Below are 21427 nucleotides of genomic sequence, written 5' to 3' on the forward strand. Positions count from 1 at the left end.
TTTTTTAAAATAGGAAATGTCCGTATCAGTTAATTTACTATAAACAGTCTTAGTGCTGTGAAGATAAAAGGTGCAAATCGTGACCTCAGCTGGGGCTCCTGAACCCTGATGTGCAGAACCAGATGTGAAAGAAGAAAGGAACGCAGTGCGGAACTGAAAGTGGAGGTGGAAAGGAGCAGGGTCAGTGTATGCTCACTTTGCCTTGAAGTGAGAATTTGGTGGATAGGAGATAAAGCTTGAAGTGCCATCACCTTAATCTAAAATGAAGCTGGGCTAGGTGGGAATCACCGCAGCTTTTACAGGTTTTGATTAAATCAAATAACTGTTTCCGGCTATTTAAGACCAGTGCGATGAGAAAGAACCTGGCATTAGTTAAGGTGGCTTCTAGAGCATTTCCCAATTTTTAAATGTGTATCCCAATTATATTTTTATACAGAAGTGAAACAACATTACTATTTGTAATCTGAGTGCTTAATATTTTAAAAAGATGGGTATGCAGCAATATTTTTTAAAAGTATGATTTGTTCTGAGAGGCCTTCAGGATGCAGTGACTTAGTGGTCCCCTTGAGATCAATAAATACCCCAGTGGAGACATTGGAAAGTGTTTATTATAGGTCTGATATTTTCTTCCCTCATCTTAAAGATTAGAGCATCTCACTTTGAAGACTGGTTGTAGTAGGCTTTTCAAACAAGTCTGGTGTTCAAGGGAGGATGTAAAGATCAAAGACTGAACTAGTGGTTTTGGAAATTGGCAGTGACAAAAATAGGGTTCACCTGGAAGTGACGCTGTAGGTAGGGGTTTTCTCTGCAAGGAATAGGATGGTTCTAATCTCTGCACCAAAGATTCCCTCAGTCTGACAGGCATTTCCTGAGGGTCTTTGTGGCAAATTTGAGATATGGTATTACAGAAGATATTACAGACCAAAGTGGAGAAAAAGATGGGGTGTGGGGGAGGGGCCGGGGCCAGCTTCCTAGGGGTGAAGTGCTGATCTCGACGCTCACGAGATGCGGCCCCTCCCCCCGCCGCAGCTGCTGTGATTACCTACTTCCTGCAGTTCCTTCAGGTGCTGCTGGCCTGTCTGCACGTACCCTTCCTTCCGCAGTTTTCTCCTCCCACGCCTCTAAATACCCTAGGTCCACGTGAGTGACGCCTTCCAGCGACTGCAGAGAGATCGCGCGGCCAGGGTACCCGGGCTCTGGCGGCGAAGGCGGGGTCTCCGGCAGCCCCAGGGCGGCGGCGAGGTGTGCAAGCGGACGCCTGTGGGCGGGCGCGTGCTCTGGCGGCGAAGGCGGGGTCTCCGGCAGCCCCAGGGCGGCGGCGAGGTGTGCAAGCGGACGCCTGTGGGCGGGCGCGTGGCGGTACGCGGCCAATCGCCGCCGCCGTGCGAGCCCCTTAAGGCGGGCGGCGCGGCGGAAGCGCGTGGCAGCACGTGGCCACAGCGGCGCCCTCGGTCGAGCTGCGTGGCCATGGACGTGGGCGCCGACGAGTTCGAGCAGAGCCTCCCTCTGCTGCAGGAGCTGGTCCTGGGCGCCGACTTCGTGGGTAAGGCGGGGGGTCCGGGCTGTGTGGCCGCATGAGTCTGGCGGGCGCGAGCCTGCGGAGAGAGGGAGAGGGAGGGCGGGACGGGGCGGAAAGGTGAGGCCCGGCCTGGACGGGCGCCGGGCCTCGGGAGGCTCCGAGAGGGCCCCTCCGGAAGGCGGGAGCGTTCTCCCGGCAGAGCGGTGGGACGTTAAGCAGCATTTACGGCCTCGGCCCCGCTGTGGCCCAGGTGGAGCCGAGCCGTGGGATGACTGGCCTGGCTTGTCCTTGCCTTGGCTTTCTCCTTTTCGTCTTGACCCCACCTGGCCTTTTGAACGCCGATGGGCGCTGACGGTGAGCCGAATACCTCTGCCACCTGCAGCGTTGACAGCAAGAAGAGTGTGACAGTGGTCTGCATCTGGGAACTCTTGTCTTTTTTTGGCCCGCAGGTTTGGACATAGAGTTCACGGGCCTTCGCTCTAACCTGTCCTGCCGCCAGCAGATCAGGTAAAGCCAAAGCTGCCTTACAGCTGAGCCAGGGGAGGTGGCTCACCTGGGCCCTTGTGCCTAGCGTTCTGGCCATGTCCCCATTCTTTCTCAGCAGGCCCCGTGTTGGCATTGAGGGGGCAGGACAGCACTTTGCGTTGGGGGGGGGATCGGGAGACCTGGGCTTTGCCCTCTCAATGCTGGGAGTCTTTCCTAGTGGTAGCAAGGTAAAAGGCTTGCCTCTGGTTGAGAGGGGCCCATCCCGCGCTGAGGCTGTGGCGCCTTGTGCCCTCCCCTTGCCTGTGGACCGAGATGCCTGTTTTTTTCACAGTCTTTTTGACTTGCCCTCGGAGTGGTATCTAAAGACCCGCCGTAGTGTTCAGCAGTTCACCATCTGTCAGATTGGTGAGTGTCCTCTCAGCCGTGTGTTACAAGTTCCTGAAGGAGATGCTTGTGTTGTTTTTGTGTGTCCTGCTGCTACAACAGCCTTGACCCCTTTCAGAGAGACCGGCTGTGGTTTTGGATGCTTGTTTGGTTTTTGCCTGTATCGTGCCCTTGGACCCAACACTATGGAAACGTAGTTTAGCAGCGCCGTTCTCCTGCCTCAGTTCATCAACAGGAGGGAGTCTCTACCATCTTTCGAGGGAAAATGTGTATGATTTTTGTTTACAAAAAACTTATACAGACAAGATCATGTTATAAGCATCTTGCTCTGCAGCCTTTTTTGCTAATGGCGCTTAGAGATCTTTTTTTATCAGCATAAACAGATCTTCATTTTTAATAGTCACGTAGTATTCCAAATTGAATATATCGACTGCCTCAGTCTCCTTATGATGCACATTTGCATTACCTTTTGTGTGTAATAAAGCAAGTTGCAGTCATTGTCCTGGTACGTACATGTGTATTTGGTATACTTCAGCAGATTTTACTGAGCCCTGCTTTTTCTGTGAATGGTGACTATCTGTGTGTGTCTGTTGCTCTCTGTCCTTGTCCTTTGCTATTCTGTTGCGGTTTTTTCTTAAATGTAAGACCTCTGTGAAAACTATATGAAACATAGATATGTTTCTGTTGTCCTGCCTTACTTTGAAGCCTTCTTCACTTTGTGTGGGGTCTCTTTAGCAATACGGACATTTTAAAGCCATTAAATGTGTAAATCTTCAAGGTTTTTAGCATTTCCTCTGGTTAGTATTAAAACTAGAAAAAATGTCAATATTCTGTGTTTGAAGAACCGTTCACCATTCTATTTTAATAATTTCAGTGCGAATTACAATTTGATAGTTCTCCTGTTCCAAGACTGTGTTTTCTTTCTTTCTTTTAAAGATTTAATTTATTAGAGCATGAGTGGGGGGAGGGGCAGAAGCAGAGGGAGAAGCAGACTCCCCGCTGAGCAGGGAACCCATGTGGGGCTCAATCCCAGGACCCTGGGACCATGACCTGAGCAGAAGGCAGACGCTTAACCGACTGAGCCACTCAGGCACCCCCTGTTTTCTTTAAGAGATGATTATTCCAAAGGGTATGCCCTATCTTTAGGTGCAAAGTATTGCTCAAAACGTTTCCTTTCCAAACCTCTCTTCTGGTAGGTTTTCTTTGGTATTCATTTCCTCCTCTTTCTTCTAGGATTGTCTGTGTTCTCTAGTATTGAAGGAGAGACAAACAAGTACGTATGAAGACCTTTTGCAAAACACCTGGCTCTTGCCCACTGATCTTTTCCACCTGCTCCCCTCCCACTCCTGCCTCAGGGTCTGAACCGCTTTGGCCCTGGACGGTCCATCCTCTCTGCTTCTGTGCCCTTCACCCTGCTGCTCCCTGCAGCTTCTGGCTCATCCAGGTCTCTCCTTGTGCAGCATCTTTTCTGGGGGCCTATCCCAGCACTTAGGTGCTCCTTTCCCGGTTTCTGTGTCCGCGCCCTGAGTGCTGCAGTTAACACAGTGTCATAATGAGGGTGATGTGGCTCCCAGGCACCAGCAGTCAGAATGCGTGGTGCTGAACGGTAGGCTCAGGATGGGGGCTAGACTCTTCCCAGAGGGAAGGCTCTCTGCCTTTTTCCTTCAGGCCCCAGGGCCAGTTAGAACTAGAAATAGCCAACATTCAAATACTCCTCGAATGAAAGGAGGAGCCTGCTCTGATGTCTGCTCTGTGAGCTAGAATTTTAAAAACAAGTTTTGGCTTTTCCTTCTTACGTTTATTTTTTTTATAGGTATGTAGCCCATTCGTGTAACTTCTTTCTCTTCCCGACGACATTTGGGATCTTGGATTCAGAATTCACTTTCCAGGCTTCTAGTGTTCAGTTTTTGAATCAGTATGGCTTCGACTACAACAAGGTATGGCAACAGAGGAAGGAATTGGGAAGGTTTTAAAGGTTCTCTGGTCCACCCGGGCTGAGTCCCATTTCCTGTCCACGTGAACTGGACAAGGAAGGTTTCTTTTCCCTCTGCTCCCCTGCCCAGGGGATGCCTCTACTAGTCTCCTTGTTCCCCGTCTAGTTTCTCAAAAATGGGATCCCATATATGAATGAAGAGCAGGAGAAGAAAATTAAACACAACATCCTGACTGGCAACTGGAGAGTTCGCAGGTAAAGCCTGTTTCTCCGGGGGCTTTGTGACTTTCCGTGGCGTGCTGGCTCCCGGGTACAGTGACCTCACGCGCTCACCTTTAGTGGGGGTGGCTCTGGCAGCATGCCATCGGCCAAACACAACAGCCCAAAGTGCTGGTGGCTCTCTTCCCTCACCTGCGGTGAGAGCCGTCCTACTGCATCGAGTATGATTTTCGCGTTGAAAAGTGAAGGGAATAAAGAAAAGGCACTGACTCTTAACTCAGTTCTCAAATGAAAAAGGAGGAGCTTCATTCCAGGACTCTGGGGGGGGNGGGGGGGGGGGGGGGAACAGGCTCTGTTGGACTCCCCGTGAGATGTTACGCTGGCCTTTGGTGCAATCTCGGGGATGTCTTGGGGTAAATCACAGGTAACCTTGACCGTGCTGGTCACATTCCTTGGCCTGGACATATTCCCCCGTGTTCTTGAATCTGTGTGCTCCTGAGGATGGGTCTCTGCCTTTTTTCCTCTTCCTTTTTCTTTTTTTTTTTTTTTCCTTTTTTAAAAATTATTTTTAAAGATTTTTATTCATTTATTTGACAGAGCGCACAAGCAGGGGGAGCAGCAGAGGGAGAGGGAGAAGCAGGCTCTGGGGAGCCTGATCTGGGGCTTGATCCAAGGATCCTGGGATCATGACCTGACCCGAAAGCAGATACTTAACTGACTGAGCCAACCGGGCGTCCCTCTGCCTTTTTTCTTTACCCCCCAGTGCCAGTTGTCCTACTCGAAACCAGTACGGCTATAGAGCTGGGGCCAGAAGTGATGGAGTGACAGCATTGTAGGGGCCCCTGGGCCCCAGGCAGGCTGTGCTGGCAGAATCTGGAGCTGAACTAGTCTTTTTAGCTCTTTGAGCTTTAGATTCTTTGCCTTTATCTGGGGTGGGGAAGTTAAATTAGACCGATATTTAACTCGAATGTTATGATTGAATATTGGGTCCAGATAACTATGTAATATTGGAGGGTTGTTTTTCTTTTCTTTTTTTTTTTTTAAGTAGGCTCTACGACCAATGTGGGGCTTGAACTCACAATCCCAAGATCAAGAGTCGTGTATTCCACTGACTGAGCCAGCAAGGTGCCCCTGGAGGTGGTGTCTTTTTTGTTTTGTTTTGTTTTTTTGGTTTTTTTCCTTCCCTGAAATCCTTATTCTTGGTTTTTCATATAAAAATGTAGCTTTTTATAAGAGAAGATCTATTTGAATTTTTAACCTCCTGTTATTTTCAAATGTTGGAGAAAAGTCTTTCCTCATCTCAAAATAACACCACGTTCTTATATTTCTAACATAGAAGACGTGCTTACCGAAGTTCCTGTCTTTTCCTTATTTCACCAGATGGTGCTTTCTCATCTCAAAAGCTGAATTAAGCAGACAGGCCTGACCGTAGTGCTTAGTGTTGGCTAGCTCCCAGGCATCCCAGTGAAGCAGGAAGGGATGGAACATGCTCCTGCGATCGGATGAGAGACTATCGGCCGAGTGTTTAGCTCTCTCTTACAGAACAAGACTCAGAAAACAGTCTTTTTGGGATCTGTTTTGTTGCTGAGATTGCAATGTTAAAACTGGAGTCCTCCAAAACTCTTGTCTTGTTAACATTGTCTTAAGGTTCTCGTGGTTTTCTCCAGCATCCCACTTTCATGTGCCCGTTTTCAGTTCTCTGGACAAAGACCAAATCAAGGTGGTGATCGATGAGGTGACACGGTGGCTGGACTCGGCGGAGGAGGGCGACTGGATGACTCTTCCTGGTATTGCTGGTAGGCAGGAGGCTGCTCCCTCAGCCAGGGGGTGTTGGGGCCGGTCACCGTCGGGTGCAGGGGTTGGGGGACACATACCTCTCCTTCCTGTGGATGCCGGGCGTTGGCTCGGCGTGTTGTCATTGGGCTTAGATAAAGCTCTGACCTCAACTCAGAAGCCGGAGGCTTTTTGACCTATTTTGAGTTTTAAGGTTGAAGAAGTCCAGTTCCATTCAGAGTCGTCTTTTTTATCCAATCCTGAGAGCCCTGTGTTATATTTACTTTTGTTCATCTCTGGATTTTGTTTCTCCATGACACAGTGTGGAATCACAATGAACATGCCCTCAATTAGTGGTCCTTAGGCCTGGTCTGTGGACCCCCGGGATCTCAAACCTTTTCCAAGGGGTCCACAAGGTCAAAAGTCTTGTCAGAATCGCACTCCACTGTCACTTGCTGTTGTCACCAGGCATTTGCATGGATAGTACTGCGGGGGGAGCAGGGGGGGTAAAAATGCACCTTGGCGCAGACCCTGCTTACCGCCCGCCCTCGTGGACTTCGTCACCACTTCAGGTTAGAAACACAAAATCTCGTTTCTGTGAACTACCTTCGTGGCAAAGAAGTAGTAATTCTTAATTTTATTACATCTCAACATTTTTCTGATCTTTTAATTTCGATGTGTCAAAATACATACGCGTAAAACCTTGCTGTTGCTAACCAAAGTGTAGTGGTTGTCGGGAGGAAAGCGCTTGTGCGTGTTTCTGAGCTGGGAGCTGAATCCGCTCCTTTTCTTTTAATGGAATGTCATTTTTACACGGAAGAACGGACTGTGGTTATTTTGATTTGGGTATTTTCAGTGCTTTTCTCAAGTGAGAAAAATAAACCTGTCACTTGAAGGAAAATAACTTGCAGAATTTGCGAGTGATAAAATTTGAGCTTTCCATCAAAAACTAAAATTTTGGAAAACTCAGGCCTGCCACTGTGAACTTGACAAGCTTCCCAGTACTGAGACCGTTCTGATGGTCCGCGGCCACATGTACAAGCGTCTTTTATTGCTAGTGTCTCATGAAACGTATGACCATCAGAAGATTCGAGTAACTCCAAAAACCAGTATTTTTCATGTAACTAATACATGATGTTACAAAATTACAGGCAGCAGCGTAATGGGTTTATTATTTTAAAAGAGAACTTTACACTGTTTAACGTACGCTGTTCTAACGTGGTGAATGTCAAAAGCTGTGACCCCCACACAAAGGCTCATCAGGGTTGTCCGTGTCAGAGTGGCCCTGGGATAAACTTCGAGAATGGATGTGAATGCTCTCCCTGTCATGGGGGCTCCTGGGCTTAGGTATGCCTAAGAACTGCCTTTCCATTGTCTCCATGCATCTCTCAAACCCTCCTTCTCCTGAGGGGAAGGTGAACTGCCGTCTGGGTGGTTCTGTGCGAGCCTTGTGTTTCCTTGCCACAGGCTTCCAGGCCTTTGAGGTCCAGCTGGTACTGAGGCAGGCCCTCCCCGACATCTGGACGGTCCTGAGAGACCAGGGGGTGAGTTCCCACCTGCGAACAGGCAGTCCGAGCGGCTCCATTCTCACTCATTCCACCCAATCTGGCCTCTGTGAAAGGCTTTCTCTTGTCTTTTCTCCTCTCCTTTTGAGATGAACTGCTTCCTTGGCTTCGTTCCCAGGAACCCAGGATTCAGAGAACTTGTCTCTACTTTTGTCTCAGATAATAGTGAAAAAAGTGAATAAACAACATCGCTGGTATCTTGAGAACACCTCCTGTGATCGAGCGAGCTGTTGGAAGGAGAAGATTCTTCTCTCTGCCCGGGGTTTTTCAGTGTTTTTCCAGATGCTGGTGAAAGCCCAGAAGGTTGGAAAAATCTCTTTTCTTGCCCTCTAGCAGTCATTTGTATATCTGACTATAGAAGTATCCTGGGTCCTCCAACAAAAGTAAAATTCCTTGAGATAAGTGGTTCTTTCCTGTCAGTAACTGGCTTTCTAGATCTAGCCTGCTTTCCCCAAATGGTGATGGGTAAGCTGGGACAGAGTGTCCGCATAAAACCCTGCAGTTCCTTTCCCCCCGTTAGGCACAGGGCCGCTTCACTACTAGCTGACCTGGGACTGCTGGGGAAGTTCTTCAGTTTAAACCCCCAGCATGGACACCCTGCCCCACAGCCTTCCTGCACCCTGCTCGTCATCCCGGCATTGGAGCCGTCGGGCCACCTCTCATGAGGGTGGGGTGAAGGGGGGTGGACTGCCGTGTGGTAGGATCACCGTGGGTTCTCAGGTTACCCCCTCTGTGAGAGCATGTTCACCTCGGATGCCTGTTTTTAAACCTCCTCTCTACCCCTGTTGATCCCTCCAAGTAGCCCCTAGTGGGCCACAACATGATGATGGACCTGCTGCACCTTCATGAGAAGTTCTTCCGGCCGCTCCCAGGTACGGGCACACCTGCCATCGCCTTGTCTGTCTTCACTTGCTGCCTTGTGAGGGGGTGTGGGCCAGAGTCATCCTATCTCCCCACAATCCACGGGCTTCTGCAGAGTCCTAGCACCTGTGTGCCTGTTCCCATTTTCCCAGAGTGGAAGCCAGGTTGCCGTTCTGGCAGAAAACCTTACATCTGAGTGGACGCTCCGGCCCCCATTATGGAAGATGTCCCAGATCCTCATACAATACCTTGCAAAATCAGAAATGTGAGCAGGAGAGAAGCTTCCTTCAATCTCAGCTATAATCCTAACACTTTGCCTTTGCCTCTGTGGGTTCTCACAAATTAGCTCACACTACCTAGTTGATTTTATGTTTGGCTTTATTTCCACTTATCTAAAGCATTTGTGTCCTTGATCTAATAAATGCCATATCAGTGGCTGTGTGGCCTTGTCTTGTGGCTGGGCCATACTTTTCCATGACTGATGGTGCCCTGGCTGCATGTACAACAGGGTAGTGTAGCCGTTAAAAGTATGGACTCGGGAGCCATGCTTGGGTCCTCATTCCACCCCTTGTTACGTGTGTGAGCTCCAGTGGTACCAACATCCTCATATCGGGACATTAAATGAAGTAACATGCTGTCTAGATGAAGAGGGTGAGACTGTTCTAAGATTTCCCCAAGAAGTGAATTGACAACACACCTCAGTTTGAGCGTATTGAGGAAATTGGAGAAGTAGGGGTAAAACTAATAAGCCATGACCAGAAAAACTAAGACAACAAAACAAAATTGCTGGGAGAACAAGAGCTAGGTAAGAAAGGAAAGGGGTGAAATGTGGCCTGGTCCTGCGAGAGCGAGGAGGTGCAGGCCCAGGGGTGAGTCAGGAGTCAGGCTGTCCTCCAGGTGCCACAAACTGGGGAAATCGCCCGCAGCACAGTGCTGCCTTTTGAGCGATCTGGGAGCAAACACCCAGAGGAAAGGCCTGGAAAGTGCTTGTCTGGGGAGTGGGATGAGGAGAGCAAATCTTGTGTTGGTTGGGTTTGCAACAAACCTCTTTCAAGTGTATGCAGGCAGGCCTTTGGTAAGGACTTAAGCTATCGATTGGCTTATTTATCAGGGCACTTCACTCATAATTTTTAGTTGATTTTTCTTGGATCTTCTCTGAATAGTCCAAGTGACGATTCAGTATCTGCCTTTTCAATAGCACTTTTTTTTCTCCCTTTTTCCGTTGGCTGGAACCCTGCAAACTACATTAACGTTGACCATAGACAATATCCTGGATTTAATGGAAAGCAATTTGGCTTTCACCACCATGAATGGTGATGGCAGGTTGGTTTGAGATCTGTCAGTTCTTAATAATTTAGGAGAAAGGATGTTTTTAATTCCCATTTTGTTTGCTTTCTTTGTTAATGTTGGTGACAAGCTAGGTTGGAGAGACTTCCTCCCCATGTTTACCAATAAACTCCCTTCTGTCTGGTCTTTCCCTTCAGAAAGCTATGATCAATTTAAGCTGAATATCCACAACCTGTTTCCTGTTCTCATTGACACCAAGAATGTGACCAGGGATATCTGGAAGGTAATGAATGGGACTGCTTTGAGTTAAGGACTGCTTTGTCCCAGTCACACGTCACTTCGTCTCTTTTTAAACATCATTCCTGGAATCCTCCTCTCATATTTTACAACCAGCATTCACTTCCTTTGTGTTTTAGCATTGGGTTATCCTATTAGCTTCTGAGTGTTTTCCTTGCCTCATTCAAGTTCCCATGCTATGAATGAGTTATATGGAGCTTGTCTGATCTAAATAAGCATTCCGTAGAACACTCGTGCCAGGGCTTGAGGTCTGGGTGAGGAGTATTTGCACCAGCTCAAGGAGCATCCGGGTGGAGGAGGCTCTGAAAAACCTTTACCGAGGCATAAGGTCATGGGTTTTCCACCCTGAGGGCATTACAATCACCTGGGAGGCCAAAGCCTGACACCTGGGTCCCTCCACCAGCTTCCTGTGGTTTAGAGGGATGGAGAGAGGTATTTCAAAAGCTCCCCGGTGTCTTGTGCAGGTAGAGTGTGAACCACACATGGAGAAGGGAGGCACCCAACTGGCTTAAATGCTTCTTCGAAGTTAAACTGAGGAACAGAGAAAGGGGAATCAGATCAGCGTTTTGAAGCCTGAAGCTGGTTACTTGAGGTCACTTATTCAGTAAGGGAGCCACAGAAACAGCACTGGGTTGCTTGGTACGTCCTTGACCAGAGCGCATTCCTTCCTGTAGCTCCCTGGTTTCCAGCTCCTGCACGCTGCTGTGATGCCGCTCGCGTCCGTGTGGCGCAGTCCTGGCATGAAGCTGGGAGGACGTGGGCTGAGCTGAGGGGACCCACGTGGACTCCTTGCCATACAGGATGAGCTCTAGGGTGACCCGGTGCTGCCCAAGGCGCTCTGGTTCTCAGAGCGCCTAGTGTCCTGCGTGTGTGTCCTTGGCCATGGCCTGGCGCTCTGGAGGTGTGCATTTATGGAACCCCTTAAACACGTGTCTTTGCAGGAAGGTGGTAGGAGTTGTTGCAGTTTTCTAGCTTTGGTTTTTGGGTGCCTTCTAGGAAGCCCAAGATTATTAGGTGCCTGGACATCCTGATCTAGGAATAAGGACACTTGTGTTTGAATAGAAAGGGGGGTTTATAGGGATTATTTTCCAGATTTTTTTAATGGCCATTTGGTAATACCCAAAGCAGATATTCTCCCTGCTTTGTTTTCCGTAATTTTAGGAACTGAATTTCCCAAGGGTTTCAAATCTTTCAGAAGTTTATGAAGTCCTAAACAGGTAAGGAAGCCTCTGGTGTTTTTGTTTTTTGTTTTGTTTTGTTTTGTTTTTTTGAGCTGGTAGAGCAGGAGTTCTCAGTGGGGGTGGTGGTGGTGGATTTTATTCCCCAGGACACGTCTGGCAATGGTGAGGCATTTTGGGTTGTTACAAGTGGGGGCTGTCCTGGTTTCTGGTGAGTAAAGGCCAGGATGCATGGGAGCAGCCCCCGACAGCCGAGACTTCCCCAGCCCACGGTATTCCCATGCTGAGGTGGTACCCCGGTCTAGAGGGGCAGGAACCCATAGAATACCAGCAGCTGTTGCATTATGTGGCGGTTCTGGTGGGTGGGGTTTCGTTTCTCTTCATTTGTGTCTGATTGCCGGAGGGGTAAGCTCCAGCAGAGTGGGCCGTTTTCCTCCCGGACCCTGTTGTTTCTCACCCTGGAAGGCGCACCCCAGACACTTGAGTGAATGAATGACCCCAGTGCCAGGGACGACCCTGACCTTTCTGTAGGAGAAGCAGCTCCCACCTCCCCTCACAGCCCTGAACCCACTGTGGTCTGGGTACGTGCTGGCGCTGGTGGAGACACACAGTGCCTGGGAGCGCCGGGATCCGGGGGCATCTCCGCTCCCTCCCCCCCAGCTGGGAGGACCAGCAAACCCCAGCCGTGAAGAGGCATCGTGGGAGCTGAAGGTGACACCTTTCTGAAAGGAGAACGGGTCTGTTCGTCTGTTGGTGACGGTCCTCTGACCACCTGCATGGCCCTGCCCAGCGCAGTGCTTGGCAGCCGCCTCTGGGTCCTCGTGGTTGCTCTTCTTCTTCCTCCAATGTCTCCCCCTTCCCCCCCAGGTCCCCATTTCCAGGAAGACAGTAAGAGGCCAAATGCAGACAGTCTCCACTCCCTGCCCTCCCCTCCAGACATTTGCGGCTTGTCTTTGTCAGGGTCTGTCCAGCAGCAGCACACGCGAGTGCCAACTGTGTGCAGGGCTCAGGCAGGAAGGGCTGCCCTCCGCCCTCCTTCCAGCCTTCAGCCCCGTGGTCTTCCCTTCGCTGGCTCGGCAGAGGGCCTCCAGCCTGGCCCTCTCCGCTCAGTCGCCATCAGCCTTGTTCTCCTGGCTCAGAAACTGCAGAGCCCCCTCCCGGCTCTCCGCGCCCTCTACACAGTCTTTGTTCTCTTGACCACCTGCCTCTTGAGGGATCTCTGCGAGGCCGTGGCCCACGGAGGTCGGGTTCTCTTCCCTCCTGGAACTCGCTCGTGAGCTTGTCCGGTGCAGACTGTCGTCTCAGCTGAGGGGCCGACGCACGGGAGCACGTGGAGCGGGCGTGGGGACTGCTCTCTGGTGCCTGGCACCCTTGGCCTCCCCTCCTGTGCTTTGGTGCTACCCTTCCCTGGATTTCTGGATTTCTGGTGGGTTTTGTTTTTTCAGCCCATTCCTTGTGGGCTCTTGTTCTTCCGCCCAGCCCTTAAGTCCCTCCAGGGTCCCTCCTTGGCCCCCTTCTTCCTCGTCACTGTGTCCCTGGGTGACCGAACCCACTGCCTTAGCTTCAGCTCCGCCTGCCCGTGACCATTTAGATCTCCAGGAAAGGACACCCTGTCACTCACTGCCTGGCCACCAGGCCTTCCGGCCCACATGGCCATGAGCACCTTTAATGTGGCATCGTTCTCGGTCCTCAAACCCACCTCTGCCTGGAGCACCTTGACAGGTCCTTATGGCCTCAGGGGCTGTGCTGAGAGCCATGTGCCCACGTGAGGAGTTTGCTGGAAACGCACAGGCTCTGAATCGAGACTGCTTGGGTTGGAAGCCCGGCTTTGCCACCCACTGGCTTGTGAGCAATCTTGAGAGGATGCCTGAATCTCTCTGAGCCTCCGTTGTACTGCCTGTGACCTGAGGGGAGCTCGAGGTGGCCATGGAGATGAGGTGCTCGCACGCGGGAGGGACTTGGACCCGTGCCTGCGTTTGGCCTGGAACCGGATGGGCACACACACTGGACGGGTGGAGAGACTAGCGGTGCAGAGGCCTTGGCACAGACCGAGGCTCTAAGAGGTTTTGTCGGAAACAAAGGGAAGGTTTCCTCCTTGAGCGTCACCAGCCGTGCCAGAGCTGGGGCCGGGTCGGCCACGCCATCTTGCCCGCAGACTCCTGTGTGTCTGACGTCCTGAGCGTCTCTGGGGTCTGTCAGGTCTGCCCTCCCCTGCGTGCCCAGCTTCCTTGCCTTCGCCCTGGCCTCTCTCATTGCAGGGATGACAGAGGGCCCAGTGTGTCCCATGGCCTGTCCTGGCTCTTTGGCCACCACCGCTGCAGTGATCTTTTGAAAACGTGAACCTGACCGGGCCAGGTTTTGGGTCGTTCTTCCCAATGTTTTTGAAGCCTCCCCACCGCAGATCACCTGAGCTCTTTTACTGGCCCTTGCCCTTCCCACGGGGGCTTCGGCCACACCACTGGCCTCGGCAGCTCCCGTCGGGCCTCGCTCCCTTTCCCTCGCTGCTGTTGTACGTTCTTTGGGCTCCAAATGCCAGACACCTCCCCAGGGCTCAAAGCCGAGCAAGTCCCTGTGGTTCGGGACTCCTGCGGTACCGCCTGCTTCAGGAAGCCTTCCCCCCTCCTGCCCGCGGCCTCCCTATCCCCCGGTGCTCCGTGCATGCCTTGGGCGCTGCAGCAGCGGGGCCGGCCCTGCAGCTGCTCTCTGGGCCGCGGGGTCGCTCTGCAGGCGGAGCCGGGGTCCAGCGCGTCCTGGTAGCTCAGCTCCGGCTCGGCGTGTGGCAGGTGCTGCAGCCTCCCGCCCTGCTGTGCTCCCTCACCTGCCCTGGGCCTGCCTAGCAAGACCCTACCTGCCTCTTCCTGTTTGTCTTTTTTTTAAAAAGGCACCCCCGTCCTGAGGACCCTTTTACTTGCATTACTGGGGTGAGGAGAGACCAAGAAGGGCTTATTTGCAGGGAATATTCCTTATCCTGTTTTTCTTCTCTATTAGCGACTTGAATCCTACTAAAAATTCCGGGCCAGAGGTCATTCACGCAAGCAAGTGTGAGAAATACGGTACGTTCCTGCGAGCAGAAGCTGATCCACGGTCGGCAAAGTCCTGAGGTGCCAGAGCAGAGGCCTGGCCTCCCCACGGGCAGGGGCATGGGAGGGCCATGTGGGGTGCTCCATCGTTTTCCTCTCTGTGCTCCATGTACCCGCCCCCCTTACAAAGGAGCCATCCCAGAAGGCTCACCGGCTCCCCTTGGACATGTGGCTGGCCTGCCGGGAGGCTCTCTCCCTTGGCTTCCTGCTGCTGTGGGGGACCTGGGTGAAGACAGGTGTGGGTGGGGAGAAGGGCACACACATCTCTGGAGGGATAGTGGTTGTCGGTGGTGTGTGCGTGGCCAGCGCTGGTGTGCAGCTGGTGGGGGGGGAAAGACTCCTTGTCCAGGCCACGTTCTGACGGCCGCTCCACTCTCTCTCCTGCTTCTGGAACACTGCTTCAGTTGAGACCAAGTACCCCCACGAGGCTGCGTACGATGCCTTCCTCTGTGGATCAGGTGAGAGTTGCTGTCCTCTGAAAGGGGACTCCTGCTTTATTTGTGGTAAGCCCCCACCATCCCGAGGTGCTGCATTTATTCCGAGGTGGGTTGTACGTAACAGAAATAAAGCAGGAGTGTGCGTACTTTGATGGGGTGATGTGGTTGAGCCTGGACGTGTATCACATCTCTAGCTTTTCCCCCCAGTTCTTCTGAAAGTGGCACACTTGCTCCTGTGGAGAGTACGTGGGTGAGTGTTCCTTCCGTCCTGTTTGCGAACGGTGGTCTGATTTCCTGAGCCTTGGCTATAAGCTAAGACCTCCGGGTTCCTGTGGCTGTCCCAAAGATGGGAGGGTGCAGAATGTTGTGGTGCAGAGACGGTCCCTGACTGAGCAGTTGCCGCTCCTCTGTGGGATGGCCTTTCCTACGGCCCCGGTACCCTCTGTGCTGGCCCGGGTCCCCTGTGTCAGCACGGGGAAAATTCACGTGCCAGGAGGCCAAGGCAGTAAGGTCAGGTGCAGGGCCTCACACTTGCCTTGGTGCTTCCCAGTGTGGTAGGCTGGCTTTGTCGGTTACCCACCTGCTTCTCATAACCATGGAAATCACAGTGAAGTGGGAGGGCACATCCTTACGGTCCACACAGTCAGGCTGGGGAGAAGGGTAGTGACTAGAATAAGGCATACAGGGGAGACATTCTTAAAACCCCAAATTGGAATCTTAAATGCATTTCCCCATGGCAACATCTTCCTTGATGCCTACAGCACCAGGCTCGTAGGCCTCAGTGCCACACTCGGAATATGTGTTCTAGACACTGACCTTGGTGTGTGCATTTGTTAAATAGGATTAGGCCTGGCAGAAGAGCGAATCAAAATTTTAACAGGGTCTTTGAGGCTGACTTTTCAGACTAATGAAATTAATAATTTTGGACTAATCTATTTGGTATTTTCATTTTAGTAATGGCTGTTATGCATAGAAATACTCTCTGACCTGTTGATTTGGTGCTTATAACTTAAATAAGAAATGTGTCCCCTCTCCCTCTTTCCTGTGCTTAGACAGCATCTGCGTGCTGACTGGGAGGTACACGTGTGCCAGACGGGGAAGGCCCCTAGTAGCAGGCGAGCTCCCCATGCCGTGCACATGGGTGCCCTCCATCCTTGTGTTCTAACCCTCCTGACCCAGACACCGTCTTAGGTGTAGAGAAGTTCCATAGCGGCCCAGGCCTGCCTGGTCCGAGGCCTTTGCTTCCCCCCGGACTTGGGCTCCGGTGTGTGGTCATGTCTGCATGGAGGCAGGGCACGCTAGAATGAGGGCTGAGGGATGGCCGTTTGGGATCGAGGCTGATGTCCTGTCAAGTGGACCTTTGGACCGTGGCCTCTCACTAATTCTCTGAGCCCATGGCTGATGTTTGTCAAGGAATCTTTACCCAGGTGTCACCGGCAGATGGTGACCACTGGCACCGCTGCTCTGGCTGCGGCCCTGGAGAGTGATCTGTGGGATTGGTCGGTGGGGGAAGCCCACCAATTTGGAGGGAGGAAGAGGGAGAGTGCCCTGAGGCGGTGCCCTCCTCTGTTCCGTCCCCAGACCCTTCTCTGTGGCTGAGGGCCATGCTTGACCGCTGGTGTGCCTGAATGCTTTGGGGTTTTCTCTGTCCCTGTAGTACTGGCCCCATGCCTGAGCCCTCCTTCCCTCTATACCTCGACGTGCTGGCTCCCTACATGAACCAGGTGAATCTTATCCGAGCCGGGGTCCCTAAGATTGTGAGTAGCCTTTGTTTTGCTCCTTTCCCCTACTCAGAGGCGTGTGCTGGAAAGCAGCCTGGTTTTCTCGGGAATCTCTCAGAGGTGGTCTGATAACCAGCAAAACCAGAGAGAAGAGGGTGCCCCTGCCCCCATGAGGCTTGTTCTTTTCCTGTGTCTTCCTGCTCAAACCGACATGGGTGCGCACATTCCTTCTGTCCCCTCCCAGCCCAGACAGAGCCTCTCTTACCCTCCCAGTATTTTCAAACCAGGTAGGTTGTCTGTAGAAATTGCAGAAAATCTCCTCTGTTCTTCTCCCTGCCTTCTAGAATTTTTCGGGTCCAGATTGCCCCAGTATCCGACCTCCCATCCTCCTCCTTCATGTCCGGAGGTGGCCTGAGGTCAGCGAGCAGCAGGTCTATTGGGAGTTTCAGAATCTCTGCAAGTTCGATGTGCGGCGACTCTCGAGGAGCCAGTTCCTGCTCTTGACCAATAAGTTTAAGGAGTAGGTGCCTTGGCTCTCTGCCCGTCCCCATGCCCCACAGCTGCCCCATCTCTTTATGGCGTCTTGGAGCAGCAGGTCCGATACTCGAATGCCTGACCTAAGAATGTCTCTTGGCAGTGCTCGGAGCATCCTGAAGGAGTACAGGGGCCACCCCACCCTGCAGGTCTCCCTGTACCGGTACTGGAGGCACTCCCCGAACATCAACTGCCTGTTACAGTAAGTGATCAGAACCACGATGCAGTCCCAGCCGGGGCTGAGTGGAGCAGAGTTCACTAGCTGGTGTGTGTGTGTTTAAAATGCATTTATTTGAGAGTGACATGAGTGGAGGGAGGGGCAGGGAGAGGGAGAGAGAATCTGAAGCAGATTCCCCACTGAGCGCAGAGCACACACGATGCGGGGCTCCATCTCATGACCCTGAGATCACAGCCCAGCCAAAACCAAGAGTCGGAAGCTCAACCGACAGAGCCCCCCAGGCGCCCCGCTAATGTGTTGTAAAGGGGTCATTGACAAGTATGGCGACCCGAAGCTCCTTCAGTAATACTGGACGGGCATTTATTGAACGTCTGCTGTGTTAGGTACTGTCGTAGGTTCTAGGGTTCATCAACGAATAAAACAAAATCCCTGCTCTCCTAGAACTCCTACTCCAGTGGGAGGTAACAGCAAACTGGTGAACTGCAGGATAGGTCAGGTGACAGGTGTTTATTAGAAACAAGAACAGGTCAGGAGGTGGGAGTGAGGGGTCAGAAGGGGGGGTTACTGGTTGAGGGAGAAGATGGGGACCCCATTAAAGTCTCCAAGGAGGTAAGGGAGTGAGCCAGGGAGAGCACTGGGGTGGACTGTCCTGGCAGTGGGGCAGAGGCCCTTGAGTGGGGAAGCCTCTGGTATGCTGAGTGGCCGTGAGCAGACTACTGGGAGAGGCTGGGGAGGAATGTGGGCCCGATGGAGGGGAGGGCTGTGGGAAAGGGCCGTGGGAGAAGTCTCGGGTGGCTGGAACTTTTCAGGAGCGGTGGGACGCTTGGCTCTGCGCAAGGCGGCCTGCAGAGGACACAGAGGGCTGGGGAGCCAGGCGGGCAGACTGTCCAGGTGGGGCTTGGACTGCGTGGTGGCAGAATGGGGCCCTGAAGGGGTATCACGGACCGACTGGAGCAGGGTTGAGTCTGAATCAGGGTTTTTGGCCTGTGTAACTCAAAGATGGAATTGCTCTGAGGATTTTGGCTTGCTGGTTGGGAGCCATATCTGTAGAAAACCGCACGCGTGAAGAAAAATGTTTGGCTCCTAGGCAATCTTTTTTCCATCTGTCAACCTCTGATGTAAATCACTAGAAAAATGACTTACCTGCGTGTGTCTCAGAGTCATTCTGTCCTCGAGGCAGAAGTTCACGCTGGGAGAATGATGGGAAGACGGGAACGTCCGGGTGGGCAGGGTGGGGGCCTGCGCGTCTGTGCTTTGGACCTGCCCGTTCTCACACAGCCCACCGCCGTCCAGGACCGCTGACCTCTCTGTCTTGCAGGGTCTGTGGCGTGGTCACCACCTGGGCCCTCCTGGCGCTTCTCCTCGGAAGACCTGACCTCTGAGTGCAGCCAGCAATCCCTGTCCTATCTCTGCACCGCCCGGGACAGCCATCCGTTTGGGTTTTTCGTGGGTTTTGTTTGTGTAAATCATATTTTACTTGCAGACCAGTCTGTGCGGTCCTTGTGAAGAGCTTTGTTTTGAATGTGAAATTCTGTAGCGATTATCAACGATAAAGAAATCCTTAGATGTGGTGCGTTTGTGGCCGGAACTTTTCTTTCTTTAAATGGGGGAGAAGTCTCCACCTCTGGGAATTGAGGCTGGACCCCCAGAGGGCCTCACGCACGGATACCTAGCTCGGGAGCTAGACGGCAGGTGAACCAAAGGCTCCGTTATTTCTGGGAGAGGAATTCTTGGCCCCGAGGCCGTTTTCCAGACCTACATCCTTACCAGCCTGAGTTTCGTAAAGGGAAAAAATGAAGCTAAGTGTCCATGTGCATTTGTGATGTTTTTGGTAACGTTTTATGGTTTATAATATTTAACATTCACTTCAGAAACAAAGATTTCCGTGCCACAGCTGTGTACCTTGCGAGGCCAGGTATAATCCGGTTATTTCGCTTTCCCTGTGGTGGGCCACGCTGGGGGTCCCCCCTCACCCAGCTTTATTATAGTTGTTCTTTATTGGAAGCTGAACTTGGCTGGGCTGTTTACTCAACCGTGAACTTCACTTACCGATTCAGCAAAGCCTCCTTAAATTTGGGGTGAGGGGTGGGGTGCAGGGGAGTTTTTTCTCCTTAAAGCAGAGGCCTTAGTGGTGGCAGCCGTCCCAACGGAGGGTGTGGGAGCTGCCATTCCAGAAGTCCCAGGCCTGTCCTGAGGGATGTGAGTGACCAGTGGGCTGCTGTCCCTTGAGATTCAGGCAGCTCGTGGTCAGACCAGTGAAAGCATGCTCTCAGTGGGGTTGGGGGTGAGAAAGTTTTACCTGTTTGTCCAAAAGGCATCCTAGTGGGGTCCCTCCTCCCCCCATTGGATGTAACTTTGTATACGCTGAGGAACGCTCCCTTTTCTCTCGTGGGCTTTTGGGGCCGGTCTCATTAGATGAGCTCCACGTGCAGTAAACAAATGTGAGAAGTGAACACTCACTTTGTGAAGTGTACCGAGTGACCTTTTTTTTTTTTTTTAAAGATTTTATTTATTTATTTGACAATGATAGAGACAGCCAGCAAGAGAGGGAACACAAGCAGGGGGAGTGGGAGAGGAAGAAGCAGGCTCCTAGCGGAGGAGCCTGATGTGGGGCTCAATCCCAGAACGCTGGGATGTCGCCCTGAGCCGAAGGCAGATGCTTAACGACTGCGCCACCCAGGCGCCCCCAAGTGACCATTTTCACTCTCCAGGGTCGGGGCAGGGCCCGAACCCTAGAAGCTGGATTATGTAGTTCTGGAGTGAGGGCCACCCCGTAGGGACTTGATGAGACTTGATTCCTGTGACTGTCTCACCTGTTCAGCCGTATCTACCGAGCCGCTGCTGTGGGCACCTGCAGTGGGGCGTCTGCCATCGGACTGGGGTGTGCTGGCAGCCCTGCCTGCTGGCCCTGCTGGTGGGGAGGGAGGGGTGGCCGAGCTGCTAAAAGCCTGTGATTGTGAGCAGATTCTTGATCTGTGTGCTGTTCAGAAGTGCCGAGTGCGGGGAGAGCCCCGTGGTGCCTGGTGGGCTCGGGGTCCTGGCTGTGGGCCTTTTGCTGCCTCACCCTGCTTCCTCCTCCTCTTGTCTAGGAACTTCATGCTTTTCATGTAGTTCTTTCTCCCGTCGTGAAATGAGAAATCCCAAGCAAAACGCAAACCAGGTGTTCTACTCTCCCCCCTTCCTCTGCCTCCGGGAGGCTCTGGCCGTCCTCCCCTTTCAGCCATGTTTCCCTTCACCACAGACTGGTTCGCAGGCCAAGCTCGCAGCCTGCCCCCAGCCGCCTGCCCTCCCTGCACCTCTCCTGTTCAGAGTCCTTCCATGGCCTGCACCCATGTTCCTGAGCCCCTTACCTTCCTGCTTGTTCCTGTCCTGTAGGCCATGTTGAGCACCCTTCCCCATCCTGCCTGGCTCATTCCACTCACCCCGTGACTCTACTCAGCTGGCGTCTCCTCTAGGTTCTGGATCTTTGCTGTCCTGGTGGTCCCTCGGGGGTCGGGCTTATCCTGCCTCTAATAGAACACTTGCGCTGTGTGGCCAGGCTTCTGGTCTGTCCCCTCGCAGGTGGGCACTCTGCTCTCTAGTCTGCACAAACTGTGGGGTGCTCTGTGTCCTCGTGAGCCACTGTTCCCTGTGCCCGGAGCCTCTGTGCTACTTGGAGTCCACTTTGAATTCTTTGGTGCTGCTCCCTGAGGCACATTAAATATGGGGTATCTCCTCATTCTGCATAATTGACATGGTTCTGCCTCTGCAATGGAGGAAAAGGATGCACAGCCGTCCCACCTGTCTCCAGCCTAGGATGTCCTTCTGACCCCCTGGTCCTACAGAAGTGATGTGACTCCAGTCCTTGCTCTTAGAATGTTTGAATCTTGTTTATAAGTGATGAGATTTTTAGCATTAGAAAGATCATGAGTGGAAATAGCAGTCTTAAAATGGCCATATTAAAATTAACCCTTTTTAGATCTTTGAAGTACCTTT

General features: G+C 52.3%; 1 protein-coding gene across 2 annotated transcripts; it reads left to right on the forward strand.

The window, feature by feature from the left end:
- Positions 1 to 115: 115 nt before the first annotated feature.
- PNLDC1 (PARN like, ribonuclease domain containing 1) lies at positions 116 to 19022 on the forward strand. Of its 2 annotated transcripts, XM_034669405.1 has the most exons (20): positions 116 to 1242; positions 1324 to 1543; positions 1969 to 2026; positions 2337 to 2410; positions 3623 to 3662; positions 4203 to 4326; positions 4489 to 4577; positions 6237 to 6337; positions 7782 to 7858; positions 8039 to 8182; positions 8682 to 8751; positions 10225 to 10310; positions 11486 to 11541; positions 14491 to 14555; positions 14987 to 15040; positions 15227 to 15269; positions 16677 to 16776; positions 17085 to 17260; positions 17378 to 17476; positions 18771 to 19022. In XM_034669405.1, the coding sequence occupies exons 2-20, from the start codon at positions 1468 to 1470 to the stop codon at positions 18832 to 18834; spliced, it is 1596 nt and encodes a 531-aa protein (XP_034525296.1). In that variant the 5' UTR covers positions 116 to 1242; positions 1324 to 1467; the 3' UTR covers positions 18835 to 19022. The 2 variants fall into 2 exon arrangements, with proteins under 2 accessions (XP_034525296.1, XP_034525295.1); XM_034669404.1 differs by lacking the exon at positions 116 to 1242 and having other exon boundaries at positions 1278 to 1543; positions 6189 to 6337.
- Positions 19023 to 21427: the final 2405 nt, after the last annotated feature.

The sequence above is a fragment of the Ailuropoda melanoleuca genome, chromosome 10, assembly GCF_002007445.2.
Source record: "Ailuropoda melanoleuca isolate Jingjing chromosome 10, ASM200744v2, whole genome shotgun sequence".
NCBI classification, from domain to species: Eukaryota; Metazoa; Chordata; class Mammalia; order Carnivora; family Ursidae; genus Ailuropoda; species Ailuropoda melanoleuca.